The 19,019-nt window shown below is 43.1% G+C and overlaps 1 protein-coding gene across 5 annotated transcripts in view; it reads right to left on the bottom strand.

The window, feature by feature from the left end:
• RECQL5 (RecQ like helicase 5) overlaps positions 1-19,019 on the bottom strand; it is a 164,617-nt gene that overhangs the window by 99,974 nt on the left and 45,624 nt on the right. For all 5 annotated transcript variants that reach the window (XM_056550097.1, XM_056550102.1, XM_056550099.1 and 2 more), the window contains exons 6-8: positions 17,729-17,840; positions 8,309-8,471; positions 5,058-5,140 (exon numbers count right to left, since the gene is read on the bottom strand). In XM_056550097.1, coding sequence (XP_056406072.1) covers positions 5,058-5,140; positions 8,309-8,471; positions 17,729-17,840 — 358 coding nt within the window. The remainder of the gene's footprint in view (positions 1-5,057; positions 5,141-8,308; positions 8,472-17,728; positions 17,841-19,019) is intronic.

Below are 19,019 nucleotides of genomic sequence, written 5' to 3'. Positions count from 1 at the left end.
CAAGTACACCCAGATCCTTCTCTACCAGTGACTCTCTCTCTGCTTGTCCTCACTGCGCAGAGCCCTGCTTGTCCTCAGCACACAGAGCCCTGCTTGTCCTGCTTGTAAATTCTCCGCTATACGAACCTTGACTTGTGAGCTGTACATCTTAGGCTACTTTCACACTACCGTTGTTACACAGTAGTGTGACGGCTGTGGAGGAAAATAGCAGGAAAAAAAACAGCTTGCGCCGTCTTTTTCTCCTGCTACTCCTGCTGAAAAACAGCGGTGCCCGAAGGACCCCATTGACTATAATTGGGTCCATTAGGACCCTCTGTTGTCCATTGCGCTCCGTCAAAATGACGGCCGTCAAACTCTTAAAAAAAAAAAAAGAGAGAGTTTGATGGTGGTTCTTGACGAGGCACAACAGCAGTGTGAAAGTAGCCTTACATATAGTACATTACACTGTTTCCATAAAATGCAATACACCACATGGTAGATATTGCAGTTAAAGCGTACCTATCACCAACAAAAACTTTTATATTTTGTTAATCAATGTATTAGAAACAATTTTATAATTACATGTGATTAATAAAAATGTATCTTTATAAGGTTTTTTTTACTTTTAAAAACTGACGACTAGGGGTCTCCCTACATGTCCTGGCTTTTAGAGTTCGGACTCAGGCCGACCGGGCAGCACGAGTCAGAACTGTCAGTGCAGCCGGGACACTGAAAAGCACAGCGTAGCTCCTTGCCTGTCAATCAGACAGGCGGGAGCGAGCACTGTGCACGGCAGGCCGGACGGCTGCTGTGCCTCCTACATGGAATTCAGTGTCTGCTACAGCTTCCTGTGATGACAAGCTGCCGCACCCGCCCGTGATAACAGGTGAGCCCGCTGGGCTGTGGGCCATGCGCCATGTGTCTGGGCCATGTACCTGCAAGATTTGACTGCTAAAAGGGATTTCCAAACTGTGATCACTAAATTATGGAATGCCTGCCATGCTGAAATTGCTGCTGCGTGAGCATATCAAAGCTATTTTTGGCCACATAACAATGGTGGGGAAAATACTTTTGTGGGGAAAATACATAATACTGTACTTCTGAGGCCCAGACCCAGGTGCTCTGAGATATGAGGCCATTTGGAGCACCTCGATAATCGTGGCCACATCATCATGGCCTTTCCAAATCTGATGATGCTGAGAACTTGCATGTTAGCTTCCAACATCTGTTTAACCAAATTACGGAGCTCCCTGAGGACACTCCTTAGAAAATGGGCAAAGATAAATTTGCTAAATCTGAAGAAGGGGTATGTATACCCTGAAACGCGTCATCTTATGTTTGATTCCAATTAACTGCAAACTTCATCCTACCACCACTATCTGGTTGTGATTCCTCCTATGGATACCTGAACACCTGCTTCCAAGGTAATTTCCTTCAGCCTATATCTTTGTCATTACAGGAAATCTACCCAGCTTTCCTGAGACCTGCAGGCCTGCACGGGATCCAAGATCTACAATACCTCAGTTGAGGTTATATGCGTATATTCATGCGCTCTAGGCGAGCGGCCATCTTATAGACTCTACGTCTACCCCCCCTGTGGGGTCTACTCTCTAATTTATTAGGGTAACGCACAAGGTGCCTTACTTTTGGGCCTTTTTTCTTTCTTCACTACATAGAAAATGGGCAAGGCACACCCGCTCTCTGCCCACAGAGACAGTCATCCACTCCCTGTGACGCAATTCGTTACAGAATTCTTCGTCAAAGAAACCATCATGTGCAAGGACTGTCATCTGCGTTCCATCACTTTCCAAGGCACTGCTGTCCAGCTCTTCCCAGAATTAGCCTGCAGCAATGTTTTCTACGCCCTCTTCTGGACGTGTTGTGAAACAGTAGCATCATCTACCACTGGGGGATCCCTGCTGCATAGACTGCTTGGCATGAATGCCGTTTTGCTTAGTTGACCTCCCTTGAAGACTTGCCGACTTGAGACTTAATTCATCCTGCAAATTACCTCTCTTACAATTTCTGACTAGGACCAGCTGACTCCCCCAAATACACTCGCAGCGGCTCAGACTGTGCATGAGCCTGCCTGGAAGAAGCAGCGTACTCCTGTTCCCACCCACAGATCACCACAGTGATGGCATGGACTTCCTTGTCTACTGATGATTGTTTCCTAAACCCCCTTATGTGGGTTCCCTGCAGTGCCTTCTGTGATGCACGCTTGTTGCATTGTTGTTCCCTTTTGTTCCATATTGTTTTCTTGCAAGAGGATTGTTGTTTGTTGTTTTCCTTCCTCTCTTCCTCATTCCCCTTCCCTACTTGTAATGTTTCCCACCCTTACTGCATTCCCCTTCCCACTCTCCCTCCCCCTTCTACCATTCCTTTTCCCCTACATTACTGGTGATGCTTTGTTTTTGTTTTTCCAGTGTTCTGTCACGTACTATGACTCCCACTACTCTTTCTCTTTTGAACAACAAAGGTATCCCCAGCCATTTAAAGGGGTACTCCATTGCTAGACATCTTATCCTCTATTCAAAGGATAAGATGTCATATCGCAGAGGGTCCAGCCGCTGCAGGGCTGTAGAAATTTAAAAAAAAAAAAATACTTGTCCAAGGAACTAAAACAGAGCATAATCTACTTGTCCGTCATGACAATCCACTTGTTCTGGTACATAAAATAATTTCAACGAAAATAAGGTCTTTATTAAAAGAAACTTAATAGGCAGACCAGTATGTCACCCCATTAGGTGGATAGGGCCCCTGATAAGTAAGTCCGCCCCATTAAGTAGGTAGTTCCCCCTTTTGGGAAGGTATGTCCCTTTATCAGGTAGGTACGTCCCCTCATCAGGTAGGTAGGTAGGTAGGCAGGCAGGGAGGGCTCCCCTAGTAACTAAATAATATCCCAGATAGATATGTCCCCAAGCCCCCCCCAGTTGGTAGGAAGGGTGGGCTCCCCCAGTAGGCAGACAGAGCCCCAGAAAGATATGTCACCCATTTGGTAGAGCTCCCCCATATGTAGTCGGGTCCGCAGATAGATATGACCCCCATCAAGTAGGGCTCTTCAGTAGGTAGAAAGCCCCCCCAAATAGATATGACCTCCATCAGGTAGGGCTCCCCAATAGTTAGTCAGATCCCCAGATAGATATGACCTCCATCAGGTAGGGATCCCAAGAAGGTACATAGGCCCCCAGACATATATGACCCCCATCAGGTAGGGCTCTCCCCAGTAGGTACACAGGCCCCAGATAGATATAACTCCCATCACTTGTCCGGTGCCCGACACTGCATGTCCAGGGCGTCGGGTGAAACAATTCCCACATCCCTGCGCTGGGATGCAAATGTTCTCCCACCAGGCACCCTGGTGTTCTGAACATTTAAATAGGCACTCTCAATTTCTTTCAAAAACCGGGGAGCAGTTCCTGAAAGGGGTAGTCCAGTGGTGAAAAACTTATCCCCTATCCTAAGGATAAGGGATAAGTTTGAGATCGCGGGGGGTCCGACTGCTGCGGCCCCTGGGATCTCTCTGTACGGGGGCCAGGCTCTCCGGCCAGATAGCGGGTGTCGACCTCCGCACGAAGCAGAGGCCGACACGCCCCCTCAATACATCTCTATGGCAGAGCCGGAGATTGCCGAAGGCAGCGCTTCGGCTCTGCCATAGAGTTGTATTGAGGTGGCGTGTCGGCCGCCGCTTCGTGCGGAGGTCGACACGCCACCTTCCCGCGGGCTGTCGGGGCTCCGTACAGGAGATCGCAGGGGGCCCTAGCGGTCGGACCCCCCGCGATCTCAAACTTATCCCCTATCCTTAGGATAGGGGATAAGTTGTTCACCACTGGGTCACCACTGGACTACTCCTTGAATAACCCCTTTAAGAACATCAAGGCCCATGTTCTAAAACTAGAGCGGCATCTCTTTCCCCGCCTCTGATTCCGCTTTTGGGTGCCCATGTTGAAGTCTGATCCCAGCTACAGGAAATTTCTATAGCTGAAATCAAGAAGTCTCTCCAATTGCCCAAACGATTCTACTACGAGAGCAGTAATAAGTCCCAATCTCTGCTGGCGCATCAATTGATAGGTTTAAGCTATGCACTTTTACACTAGAGATCCCGATGGGGCACCGCTTTATGAGCCTGATTAGATTGCCTCTTCTTTTTTGTGACTACTATGCTTCTCTGGAATGTGTCAGCAGATAAGAACCATTCGGCCCATTTTGTCTGCCCAATATTCTAAATAGTATGAGTTGTTCCTGGCCCTATCTTATATGAAGGATAGCCTTGTGTGCTCAAATTCTTTCACTGTATTTGCAGCTACTACTTCTGCAGGTAAACTATTCCAAGCATCCACTACTCTCTCATTAAAGTAATACTTCCTCCTATTACTGAATAAACCTTTGCCCCTCTAATTTAAAATGAGTTCCTCTTGTGGTAGTTTTTCTTTTCTTTTAAATATCCTCTCCTCCTTTACCATGTCAATTCCCATTATGCATGCCTTTAAAGGGGTTGTCCAGTGAAAAATATATTATCTCCACAGGATGGGGTGATAAGTATCTGACCAACCGGTCGGACTCCCCCGCAATCTCCAGAATGCAGCCCTGGCTCTCAGAGTGTGTGCTGTAGATGTCACATGCTTCATTCACTACTGTGGCATATAGAAATGTATTGAAAGGCAGCATGTAGCACTGACACTACAACCTTTATAGACCATTAGTACAAGTGAATATAAGAAACTTTGTACAATACCTTCTTAAACAAAAAACTTTGTAAAATATCTTATTAGACAAAAATATGCCTTTTTTCTGTTATCAGTTTTTCCCTCTCCTCCTGCTGCTAAACTCGTCCACTCTTAAAATCAGCATAGCTTTGTCCTGTGTTTGCAAGACAAGTAGTACAAGGCCATGCAAGGATTAAAATTAAAATGAAGCCTGCAGAGCCAAAATCTGCTAAAAATGCCATATACGAGTTCTATAATGGCCAGAAATAGTGCTGCTTCTCATGCACACAGAGGGCAGCTTATGTTGAAAAGCCACCTGAAATAACAGGCACACTTACAATTAATAGAGAGGAAAAAAATTAAGACACTCACCCCAACTGTTCGCAAAAATTCACCATTGTCTCGAATCCAGCCATTGATGCTTTGTCTGATGCTTTAACACTTCCTCGTTTTGCCTAAGAAAAACATATAAAGGGAATTTACCAATGCTCTCTGGACAGAAAATCTTTGCCGCAAAAGTGAAATCTAATTATTTCCAACGTAAACATATTTTTTGGTCCGCAACTGAAAAAGTGGATGTTCCCGTCTATAAGGTCATGTAGTGGAAAAATGTATTATTAAGCTTGTGGGCAAATTTTACCTGCATTTGTTTGAGGCTGTGTTTATCTTGTTATTTTTGTTTTGTTTAATAAGCATAGTTGACTAATAATTATGATAATAAAATCAAAATCACTGTGATTTTGGTGTAAGGTTGGGACATTTTATTTTTTTTTTGTTTAGAGACCAGTTGCTGCAATATAAATGGGTTTCCCCATCAAGAGCAGGAGGTGCCTTATTTATGCCGGAACTTTTGATGTTGAGCTGGGCCCCTGGCTATACAAATGTGGGTCCTGCTTGATCTGTTAAGTTATAGGATCTGTTAATTCAAGTGGTCGCACATCCACAAATTGTATTTTGATCTACTTGCTTCTCAACATAAATTCAAAAACTAACAGGTTGTTAGTATACATTTTGTTCAAAAAGTACAAGCCCACTCGCCACGTCAAGGCCACCTATTTAGATTGGGTCCCTAACGTCCCTAGCATAAGATGGCGTGGCACTGGGCGGCAACCACCACCGTCGCAACACCAGTACCCACAGGGGGAACGACCTGGTGTGGTGGGCCGTCCGTTGCTGCCGTGGCACCGTGTCTGTGGGGAGGCGCGGCCCTGGGACTGGCTTGAGTGGCATTGGGGCTGCTCTGCCAGTGGTTCGTTCCCCCTGTGGGCACTGGTGTTGCTGCGGTGGTGGTCGCCGCCCAGTGCTGGGCCATTTTATGCTAGGGACGTTAGGGACCCACTCTAAATAGGTGGCCTTGACGTGGCGAGTAGGCTTGTACTTTTTGATCAAAATGTATACTAACAACCTTTTAGTTTTATGCTGAGAAGCAATTAGATCAAAATACAATTTGTGGATATGCGACCATGTCTGTGTTCTCTACTTGAATTCACATATAATATGTTATATGCCTCCTGACCAGTCAACAAGTAACCCAGGCTGTGGTCAAACTCTGGCTGACTGTGTACTATCTCTTTTTAGCTGAAACTGTGTTGACAAGGTGATCATTCAGCTGCAAGGTATGGCAGTCTTCACTTGCTTTAGTAGTCTGCAGTCTGCTTTATGCCTGCAGCCTACAAGTGAATTTTACAGCTGACTTGGGACTTTGACCTGCCAACAGCGATTGCAATGTAATCACACTGAAGACACCAAGCATTCTGTCATTGTTGTCTTTCATGTGGATAACAACATTGGGCATAGGGGGAATCAATACTGCCAACCAGTGGAATTATTACTTGCTCATGAGGGCATTAATAAAAGCCATAGGGGGGTATTATTTCTGGCTACCATGGGGCATTCATATTAGCTACAAAAGGGGTCATTTTTACTGGTAACAGGGGGGTATTATTAAACAAGGAGTGTATGGGAAACAGAAGTGTATTAATACATTTGAACAGATCTGGGAAAGGTGTGTAAAGATCCAGGAGTTGGCTACAGCAGTAAAAATCCTCTCCAAGGGTGCATTCACATGTGGTATACCACGGTTTTCAGTCCAGTCACAAAACCGGATAGGGGTCAAAAAGGAGCCGACCGAAGTCACTATCTGACTCCGGTAGGCTCATGAATGAGATGCGGGATTTGTAATTTTGCAACATCTGGAGGCACTTGCTTGGTAAACTTCTGTGTTACAGCAGTGTTGCTACAAGCTGTCTTCATACTGCAACCTTGTCAATCAGCCATCTTGTGTCCATGATCCTTGGACACATTCATGCTTCTGTGAGACTCATCAGTGTCCCAGAAGGTATGGGAACCCCTAGTGGTGAGATTTTCAAAGGCAGGTTTTTTTTTTTAGTTTTTTTTTATTTTTTAAAGATGTATATTAGAAAAACTGTTGTCTTGCCAAGATGTACAACATATACATTTTTTTTTTTATATTTGACAGTGCCAATTTAAGACTAGCCCTTTAGGATATTATATTATATTCCCTTGTGTATGCTGATTATTCTCTGGGATTCCATATATTTGTTATTTTTTACCTAATCTACCTAACTCTTTATGTCTTACCTAACTAGGTAACTCTATCTTACCTAACTCTTTATGTCTATTGTTTGAAAACTTTGTCTGTATACCTTTTGTTCTTTTTTTTGTGACTTACTCAGTCTCTCCCCTCCATAGCCGATGACCTTTAGATGAAACGCTATTAATATGCTCATAGGCACATATTACTCTAATTATTGTATAAAACTCCAAGGCAACTGGTTCGTTAGTTTGTATTTACAAATTTACACAGTTAACAAATTTGTCTGAACAAGAACTAATGTGTTGGACACAACACCAAGTATGGATCTGACTGTATTGGTAAATTAACATGATTCTCATAAAAAATTTTATGAAAATAGAAAAATATTTCTTAATTGAAAAAATACCTCTAAAGTTTAAAGCATAGCATCTTTAAATGGGTACTCCGCCGCTAGGCATCTTATCCCCTATCCATGGAGGGGACATGGAAGGGGCATGGAGGGACCTCACGAGGGGGCGTAGCGTGACATCACAACCACCATAGCCAGAACCCAGTGCTCGTTCAAAACGTCAGGTGCTGCACAGAGATCGTGGGGGTCCCAGTTGCGGGACCCCTGCAATCAGACATCTTATCCCCTATCCTTTGTATAAGGGATAAGATGCCTAGCGGCAGAGTACCCCTTTAAAGACAACTCTGTGACGTGTGAGCTGCTCCACAAGTAATACAAAGATATATGAAATAAAAATTACATAAGATCTTATTATGCTAGGAAAAGACTCAAGTAGCTCATTGACTATAAATATGTCTCCAATAAATTGCATAATTGTAATATGTAATAAAAAGTATTTACACTGTTGCTCGAACATAACATGCAGATTTATTAAAACTATGAAAGAAGTCTTAGAAAACATAGTAATACAACCAGTATTCAGAAAAATCTCTTTCTCTGTGGTTAAAAAAAAAATTCAAGTCTTAGTCAATGTGACATTCAATGCATTGTAGGGTTTGTGATATTGTCTTTTAAGACTAACAAGGACATAAGGGAAAAATGTTCTTTCTTACTCACTTGTAATTTTGAAATTTCCTTTTTGATCAAAAAGCTAACTTGGTCCCGATCAGTCCTGGAATAGTAGAGACGACAAAAAGACTGCTTGCCATCACGACCTGCTCTCCCAGACTCTTGGTAGTAGCCAGCCAATGATTTGGCAATATTCCAGTGAGCAACAAACCTATGAGAAATGGGGGAAAAAAAAGCCTAAGTATTAGACAAAGCCATTTTCTGCACCAACATTCATATTTTGAAACCGCTCTTCTGCCCTGTTAGCCATGTTTCAATTCCACGGGAGACTCATTTTGTGTTAAGGCCAATACGGCTAAATAAAAACTTATTTATTTTTATAATTACTAGCCGATAGTCAGGAAAGTTTCAGTAGGAGACAGGACTGGAGTATTGGAGCCCAGTCCATTATCATGTATTTGATACTGGAATCATCAATCTATCAAAGGTAGATTCCTAAATTCAGGAAAGATAGAAGCAGCATTTAATAGCTTAAATGCATTATGTGACTTAACAACAATAGTTTTTTTTTAACCGATCGTGTAACAGTTGACGCCGCAGTCTCTCTTAAATCCCATGAGGGTGAAACATGTAGGTGAGGAGTCTTTGTCGTTTTAGCAAAAATCCACAGAAAAAGGGTAAGATAACCAGAGATGTCGGTTCATGTATATACAGTACAGTTTGTAGGAACGGCAACACTGGTAGGGACTGTAGCCTAGCAGAACATCAGCTACTGATACTGAACAAACGTGACACAAAATGATGACAGCAGCGATCAAGCATTTCAGTGACTGCAAATTTATACCGTGCCTACTGACTCAATCTAGACAAACAGCTTAAAGGGAACATATCACCTAGATTTCCACATGTATTTGTTTTAATCTGATGCAATTTTTTTGATTGTAATTTTTTATTTATTTAATTTTTTGCCCAATATTATGACAGCAGTCATCTTGCCTGAGCTGTTTTTCACAGCAGTTAGTGATATGTTTTAAAGGGGTTCTCCGGTGCTTAAACATCTTATCCCCTATCCAAAGGATAGGGGATAAGATGCCTGATCGCGGGAGTCCCGCAGCTGGGGACCCCCGGGATCATGCACCCGGCACCCCGTTTGTAATCAGTGCCCGGAGCGTGTTCGCTCCGGGACTGATTACCGGCGACCGCAGGGCGGGCGGCGTGTGACGTCACGCCTCCGCCCCCGTGTGACGTCACGCTCCGCCCCTCAATGCAAGCCAACGGGAGGGGGCCTGATAGCTATCACGCCCCCTCCCGTAGGCTTGCATTGAGGGGCGGAGGGTGACGTCACACACTGCCCGCCCTGCGGTCGACCATAATCAGATCCGGAGTGAACACTCTCCGGGTCTGATTACAAACGGGGTGCCGCGTGCATGATCCCGGGGGTCCCCAGCTGCGGGACTCATGCGATCAGGCATCTTATCCCCTATCCTTTGGATAGGGGATAAGATGTTTAAGCACCGGAGTACCCCTTTAAAGCAAAATGGAAAGCTATACAGACTTGTAAATTACTTCTATATAAAAAATCTTAAGCTTTTCATTACTTATCAGCTGCTGTATGCTCCAGTAGAAGTTGTGTAGTTCTTTCCAGTCTGAACACAGTGCTCTCTGCTGACACCTCTGTTCATGTCAGGAACTGTCCGTAGCAGGAGAGGTTTTCTATGGGGATTTGCTACTACTCTGGACAGTTCCTGACATGAACAGAGGTGGCAGCAGAGAGCACTGTTGTCAGACTGGAAATAACTACACTACTTTCTCTAGAGCATACAGCAGCTGATAAGTACTGGAAAGATTAAGATTTTTAAATAGAAATCATTTACAAATCTGTAAAACTTTCTGGCACCAGTTGTTTTGAAGAGATTTTTTTTCCTCTGGAGAACACATTTAATTACATTAGTCTGCATCCTCTCCAGTTTAGCCAAGTCCTCCTTATATGCAGGTGTCCAAAAATGGACACAATACTCCATACGTGAGGAAACAAACTAAGGACAAAGGTGGTGGATCAGGAGAATATGGCAGGAGAAGTCTACACTAAGCGTGTTCACTATAGGTTTGTCTTGGTCATATGCACAGAGAGCAACTTAAAAGGACTCTAATCAACACCAGTGGGACAACTACTTTAATAAAATATCAGGAACAATATAATATATGAACAATGCCAAGTAACAAAGTACAATAGTGCATAAAGAAATAGGGATTGACCGATTATCAGTTTGGCCGATATTCACGATTTTGGACATTATCGGTATCGGCAATTACCTTGCCGATATGCCAATAATGCCCCGCCTCCCCGGTCAGAGACCACCGCCACCGCCGCTGAACCATTGCCTCCCCCATCCCCGGTTTTATAATTATCTGTTCCCGGGGTCCGCGTTACTTCTGGCTCCTGCAACGTCCTGCACGCTGCGCAGCGCAATGACGAGTGACGTCCTCAACGCGACGTTACCTTCAGTGCGCACAGTGACAGAGCAGGACGCCACCGGAGCCAGAAGTAGCACGCAGCGGCGGTGGTGGTTGGACTAGGGAGGGTCCCAGGACAGGCAGGGGGAGAGAAGTGGGTGGCGGTCTCTGGCCCCGCAAAAGCCGCTGCAGTTCATTGATTAAAAGCGCCCGCTTTAAATCATTGCTCTGCTGCGGCTTCTGCGGAGCCGGGTGGGGGGAAATAGCCGATAACCTATATCGAAATATCGGTATAAGTTATTGGCTATCGGCCTGAAAAGTCACAGATTATCGGTATCGGCCCTAAAAAATCGATATCGGTCGATCCCTATAAAGAAACCATCCACGTACCAGCACCGAGTAAATTTGTAAATAGATACAGATTGTATAAAACTGTAGAAACCAAAATAAACAAAAACAAACCACAGAGTGCTCAAGTGTCATTTGTGAAACAGGATAATCAAGCATAGCTAGGTCAATAGGAAGAATAGAAGAGACACAAAAAAGTGAAGGATAAAAGTAGAGGCGGAGGAAAAGGAGTTGGGGCAATCAAGCAATTACATGAGAGACGGAAGGCGGGATAACAATTAAGTAAAGGATGGGGCAAAGTTCTGCGTCAAGATGGAATCATACCACCTGTCCCACACATTGTGGAATTTCTGGGGACAATAATCATAAGAGAAAGTCACAGGGAACGGCTTTACGGACCATAAACAGCACCTCCTGCAAAAAAGATTAGTTCATGGTGGGACCATTCTTCTTCTAAAATACCAAATAAACTTTGGGGGTACATGCAACCAGACGACCCATGATTGTACTGCAGATCCACAACATCCACCCAGAATTGTTGCATAAATGAGCAATCCCATATTAAAGGGGTTATCCAGGAAAGGTATATATATCAACTGGCTCCAGAAAGTTAAACAGATTTGTAAATTACTTATATTAAAAAGTCTTAATCATTCCAGTACTTATGAGCTGCTGAAGTTGAGTTGCTCTTTTCTGTCTAAGTGCTCTCTGATGACACCTGTCTCGGGAACTGTCCAGAGTAGAAGCAAATCCCCATAGCAAACCTCTTCTACTCTGTGCAGGTCTCGAGACAAGCAGAGATGTCCGCAGAGAGCACTGTTGCCAGACAGAAAATAACAACTCAACTTCAGCAGCTGATAATTATTGGAAGGATTAAGATTTTTTAATAGAAGTAATTTACAATCTGTTTAACTTTCTGGAGCCAGTTGATATAAAAAAGAAATAAGTTTTTTCCTGGAAAACCCCTTTAACCCCTTAAGGACCAAGCACATTTTCACCTTAAGGACAAGAGCATTTTTTGCACATGTGGCCACTTTAAGCATTAATAACTCTGGGATGCTTTTATTTACAAATTTGATTCAGAGACTGTTTTTTCATGACATATTCTACTTTAACATAGTGGTAAATTTATGTCGATACTTGCATCATTTCTTGGTGAAAAATTCCAAAATTTCATGAAAAATTTGAAAATTTTGCATTTTTCAAACTCTGCAGCTCTCTGCTTGTAAGGAAAATAGACATATTGTATATGTGAATCAATATAAAATGTATTTGGAATGTCTACTTTATGTTGGCATCATAAAGTTGACATGTTTTACATTTGGAAGACATCAGAGGGCTTCAAAGTTCAGCAGCAATTTTCAAATTTTTCAAGAAATTTTCAAAATCGGAATTTTTCAGGGACCAGTTCAGTTTTGAAGTGGATTCGAAGGGCTTTAATATTAGAAATACCCTATAAATGACCCCATTATAAAAACTGCCCCCCTCAAAGTATTCAAAATGACATTCAGAAAGTTTAACCCTTTAGGTGTTTCACAGGAATAGCAGCAAAGTGAAGGAGAAAATTCAAAATCTTCATTTTTTAAACTCGCATGTTCTTGTAAACCAAGTTTCTGAATCTTTACAAGGGGTAAAAGGAGAAAAAGCCCCCCAAAATTTGTAACCCCATTTCTCTTGAGTAAGGAAATACCTCATGCGTATGTGAAGTGTTCGGCGGGCGCAGTAGAGGGCTCAGAAGGGAAGGAGCAACAATGGGATTTTGCAGAGTGAATTTTGCTGGAATGGCTTTTGGGGGGCATGTCACATTTAGGAAGCCCCTACTGTGCCATAACAGCAAAAAAAAAAGAAAAAAAAAAAAAAAACATGGCATACTATTTTGAAAGTGCAGTTTTCCCCCCAATTTACAATTTTTACAAAGGGTATTGGGAGAAAATGTCCCCCAAAATTTGTAACCCCATTTCTTCTACTGAGTATGGAAATACCCCATGTGTGGACCTCAAGTGCTCTGCTGGTGAACTACAAGGCTCAGAAGAGAAGGAGCGCCATTGAGCTTTTGGAGATAGAATTTGTTTGGAATGGAAGTCGGGGGTCATGTGCGTTTACAAAGCCCCCATGGTGCCAGAACAGTGAACCCCCCCCAACATGTGACCCCATTTTGGAAACTACACCCCTCACAGAATGTATTAAGGTGTGCAGTGAGCATTTACACCCCACTGGCATTTAAGAGATCTTTGGAACAGTGGGCTGTGCAAATGAAAAAAAAAAAAAAATCTGTCAGACACCTGTGGGGTGTAAATGCTCATTGCACCACTTATTACATTACCATCAAAGAAGAAAAAAGAAATGCGTAACACAGCGCACACCAACGGAACGTGTGGGGTCCTAGGGGGGCACCTGCCTGGTCACTTCTCCATCACCCGTTCTGTGCTTCTCTCCCTCCTTACAAATCATTGATTACTATCACAGGTTGTATATGGGTTATGTGTTTTGGGAGAAGTATAGAATATGTGGTATTGTTGATCTTAGCACTGTGACGGATATTCTTATATCACAATAAGCAGGTGCCCTGGGTGGGGCTTCCCTTTTTGGGGGGCTCCCCCTGTCTGTGTAGATGGCCATTTTTGTCCTTTTTATATGGTCTTAATCGTTTTGTCTGCTTTTCTATATGTATCATATTTGCTAATGAAGAAACTCTTGAGATACTGAGATTGTGGGTGTGCACTGTGTTACATATTTCTTTTTTCTTCTTTGATGGTATATTGTATTTGATACGTATAGCAGCACCCCTCTGTTGAGTTTATAGCGCTGAGCCAACCCACAAATCAGTGTACGACCTTATTACATTACGTGAGGGGTGTAGTTTCCAAAATGGGGTCACATTGTTCTGGCTCTATGGGGGCTTTGTAAACACACGTGGCCTTCAATTCCGGACAAATTTTCTCTCCAAAATCCCAATGGCGCTCCCTCTCTTCTGAGCATTGAAGTGCGCCAGCAGAGCACTTTACATCCACATATTGGGTATGTTCTTACTCAGAAGAGATGGGGTTACAAATTTTGGGGGGCTTTTTTTCCCTATTTTCCCTTGAAATGAAAAATGTTGGGTAACACCAGCATTTTAATAAAAAAAAATATATATATAACTTTAACGGAAATTCGTCAAACACCTGTGGGGTGTTAAGGCTCACTATATACCACTTGATACGTTCCGTGAGGGGTGTAGTTTCCAAAATGGGGTCACATGTGGGTATTTTTGTTGCATTTATGTCAGAACCGCTGTAAAATCAGCCACCCCTGTGCAAATCACCAATTTAGGCCTCAAATGTACATAGTGCACTCTCACTCCTGAGCCTTGTTGTGCATCCGCAGAGTATTTTACACCCACATATGGGGTATTTCCGTACTCACGAGAAATTGTGTTACAAATTTTGGGGGTCTTTTATTCCTTTTACCTCTTGAGAAAATACAAAGTATGGGGCAACACAAGAATGCTAGTGTAAAAATATTTATTTTTTTACACTAACAGGCTGGTGTACCCCCCCCCCCCCCCATTTTTTTTTTGTGCAATTGCGCCTGAGTACGGAAATACCCCATATGTGGCCCTAAACTGTTTCCTTGAAATACGACAGGACTCCGAAGTGAGAGAGCACCATGCGCATTTGAGGACTAAATTAGGGATTTCATAGGGGTGGACATAGGGGTATTCTATGCCAGTGATTCCCAAACAGGGTGCCTCCAGCTGTTGCTAAACTCCCAGCATGCCTATACAGTCAGTGGCTGTCCGGAAATGCAGAGAGTTGTTGTTTTGCAACAGCTGGAGGCTCCGTTTTGGAAACACTGCCGTACGATAAGTTCTTTATTTTTATTGGGGGGGCAGTGTATGGGGTGGTGTTTTATCCTTTATTTTGTGTTAGTGTAGTGTTTTTAGGGTACTTCTGCACTGGCAGGGGTTTACAGTGAGTTTCCCGCTGGGAGTTTGCGCTGCCGCAGCTCAAACTTGGAGCAGGAAACCCACTGTGAACCCGCCTGTGTAAATGTACCCTGTACATTCACATGGGGGGGGGGGGGGGAGGACAAACCTCCAGCTGTGGCAAAACTACAACTCCCAGCATGCACTGACAGACAGTGCATGCTGGGAGTTGTACTTTTGCAACAGTTGTAGGAACACTGGTTGGAAAACCTTCAGTTAGGTTCTGTTAACTTACTCAGTATTTTCCAACCAGTGTGCCTCCAGCTGTTGCAAAACTACACTTCCCAGCATGTACTGATCGCTGAAGGGCATGCTGGGAGATGTAGTTATGCAACAGCTGGAGGTATGCAAATACAAATCCCAGCATGGTGAGACAGCCGTTTGCTGATCGTGCATACTGGTAGTTGTAGTTTTGCAAGATCTGAAGGGCCACAGTTTAGAGACCACCGCACAGTGATCTCCAAACTGTGGCCCTCCAGCTGTTGCAAAACTGCAAATCCCAGCGTGCTCAAACAGCAAACAGCTGTCTGGGCAAGCTGGGAGTTGTAGTTTTGCAACATCTGGAGGGCTACAGTTTAGAGACCACTGTATAGTGGTCTCCAAACTGTAGCCCTCCAGATGTTGCTAGGCAACAACTCACCGGCTCCTGTAGGATCGCCGCACCAGGGAGCCGCATCGCCGTCCTCTGCCGCCGGTCACATAACGGTTCCCCTGCTCTGCCCGGACTACAGTGGGTGGGCAGAGCGGGGAACAGAACTTTAACCACCCGCCCCCCGATCTGCTATTGGCCAGTCACTTCTGACCGACCAATAGCAGGGATAGGAGGGGTGGCACCCCTCCACCTCACTCCTATCCCTTCAGGGGGATCGGGGGTGTCACCGACAACCCTGATCCCCCATATTTTCCGGGTCATCAGAGACCCGTATGACCCGGAATCGTCGCAGATCGCCGGTCTGAATTGACCAGCAATTTGCAGGGGTTTGCACGTGGTGCCTGCATCCCGGTCCAGTCCCGGTGAGTGGCTGAGACCGGAATTCCCACGGGCGTACAGGTACGCCCGTGGTCCTTAAGTACCAGGGAGCCAGGGCGTTCCTGTACACCCTTGGTCCCTAAGTGTTTTTTATTTTTATTTTAATTTTTTTCAAGTTTAACAGATAAAAAAATCTTAATCCTTCCAGTACTTATTAGCTGCTGAATACTACAGAGGAAATTATTTTCTTTTTGGAACACAAAGCTCTCTGCTAACATCATGAGCACAGTGCTCTCTGCTGACATCTCTGTCCATTTTGGGAACTGTCCAGAGCAGCATATGTTTGCTATGGGGATTTTCTCCTACTCTGGACAGTTCTTAAAATGGACAGAGATGTCAGCAGAGAGCACTGTGGTAGTGATGTCAGCAGAGATCTCGGTGTTCCAAAAAGAAAAGAATTCAGCAGTATTCAGCAGCTAATAAGTACTGGAAGGATTAAGATTTTTAAATAAAAGTAATTTACAAATCTGTTTAACTTTCTGGCACCAGTTAAAAGTTTTCCACGGGAGTACCGCTTTAATGCCAGAAGTACAGCATGTGTAAAGGAGCCAACTGATTGGCTGCTGAAATCACATTTTGGTTGCTATTAAATAGAGACGGAGGTGCCAACTCGAGCTTCTGCACTGGAATGCCAAAAAAATCGGTATGGCAAGTAAAGGTTGTTCTTTTAATGACATTTCAGACAGTTTTTTGTAAGTGTAGATAACCCGTTAAAGCCCTGTTTCCAAACCAGGGTGTCTCCAGTTGTTCCAAAACTACAACTCCACCATGCCCAGACAGCCAAAGGCTATTCTAGGCAAGTGACATCTGTGTCAACAATCAAGTGGCAATCTCTCCATCTCATAAAGAGAAACCAGGGTTAAAAAGTTTTGGGGCACAATGCACAATTGTATAATATAATTATTGACGGCAGGGTAGACATACAAAGGGGATTCCTCTATATCCGCCCAGTCCTGACCTAAGAAGGTAAGAATAAGGGATTGCCATTTGGTTTTAAAGGGGTACGCCGGTGGAAAAAATTTTTGGGTGTCAGAAAGTTAAACAGATTTGTAAATTACTTCTATTTAAAAATCTTAATCCTTCCAGTATTTATCAGCTGCTGTATGCCCCAGAGGAAGTTGTATTTCTTTCTGGAGTTTTTTTTTTTTTGTCTGAACACAGTGCTCTCTGCTGACATCTCTGTCTGTATCAGGAACTGTCCAGAGCAGGAGAGGTTTGCTATGGGGCTTTGCTACTACTCAGTTCCTGACATGGCAGGTGTCAGCAGAAAGCACTGTGGTCAGATAGAAAAGAAATTCAAATAGAAAAGAACTTCCTCTGTAGCATAAAGCAGCTGATAAGTACTGGAGGGATTAAGATTTTTAAATAGAAGTAATTTACAAATCTGTGTAACTTTCTGGCACCAGTTGATTTAAAGAAGAAATGATATTACTGAGACAATGAGCATAGAGGGCTGAAATGAGTCCAGAAGATCTCTGCGCCTTGAAGACTCGGTGGATATGTCTGTGGATATTGTAATATAAGATAACTGGGTAGGACTAGGATTATTTCTTTTTAACATTATGTTAAAAAAAAAAAACAGCAAAACTAAATTCCTGTATGATTGTTTTAAGATAAAAACAGTTAAATGCTTATAAGAAAAGAATTCAGGATATAGCAGGTTACCCACCTTACATTCGCTTTATCCACTCCCATGCCAAAGCTGATGGTGGCCACAATCACAGGAACCACTTCCTCCATCCAATCATTCTGGATGGTTACTCGATCTGCTGCTTTAAGGCCTAAGTGACAAGAAGAAATGTTGTCTCTTTCTAATGCAAAGAGAGGCATGTGCCCCGGAGTCCCCACAACCAAACAATTAAAAGGGGCCTCTACCAATTGCAGACTTGTCTCCTCCTGCACCAAAACTTAGAGCATATGCCCCAAATTCAATTTTAAGATTGTATACTCTCTTATTTGATAAATATTTGGAACAATGCAGTGCTGCTGTATTTGAGAAATGGTTGTCAAATGATAAAATTGTAACCCTGGAACAGTGGGATTCAGTTTTAAAAGCAGATCCTAACCAATGTTTAGGTGAGAGCAGACGGCTGTCACAAATATATATTCTATATAGGACATATCAAACTCCACTTCTATTCTATAAATTTGATCTCAAGACTATAATTGCCCTCGGTGTTCATTACCTGAGGCCGATTTAAAGGGGTATTCCATGAAAAAACTTTTTTTTTATATATCAACTGGCTCCAGAAAGTTAAACAGATTTGTAAATTACTTCTATTAAAAAATCTTAATCCTTTCAATAATTATCAACTGCTGAAGTTGAGTTGTTGTTTTCTGTCTGGCAACAGGGTGCAGTTCCCGAGACAAGCAGAGAGGTCAGCAGAGAGCAGAGTAGAAGAGGTTTGCTATGGGGATTTGCTTCTAAACTGGGCGGTTCCAGAGACACGTGTCATAAGAGAGCACTTAGACAGAAAAGAACAACCTTAACTTCAGAAGCTCATAAGTACTGAAATGATTAAGATTTTTTAATAGAAGTAATTAACAAATCTGTTTAACTTTCTGGAGCCAGTTGATATATAAAAAAAAAAAAGTTTTTTCCTGGATAACCCCTTTAATGCATATGTTATGGAATTGTACTTGTTTGTAGGTTTACTGGAATTCTATTTTGGGATTTATTAAAAATGTATATGATCTTGTAGTACTTAAGAATTTGTATTCTTGGCTTATTAGATGATTTACCTATTAGTTCTAATTATAATATTGCAGTGGGACATATATTATATTCAGCTAGGAAACTGCTTGCTCAGCACTGGAAGTCTAGTACTACTCCAACATTGTGTCAATTCCTTTCAAAGATAAAGCTCTTTCTGAGTTGGGAAAGGGCTGTTTATACTAAAAGAAATGAGATATATATATTTATAAAAGTATCTGGGCAAATTGGATTGAAAAATATAACT

The sequence above is a fragment of the Hyla sarda genome, chromosome 13 (assembly GCF_029499605.1).
Source record: "Hyla sarda isolate aHylSar1 chromosome 13, aHylSar1.hap1, whole genome shotgun sequence".
Classification (NCBI taxonomy): Eukaryota; Metazoa; Chordata; class Amphibia; order Anura; family Hylidae; genus Hyla; species Hyla sarda.
The sequence above is the reverse complement of the archived record's forward strand: the minus strand, read 5'-3'. Positions and strand labels throughout refer to the sequence as shown.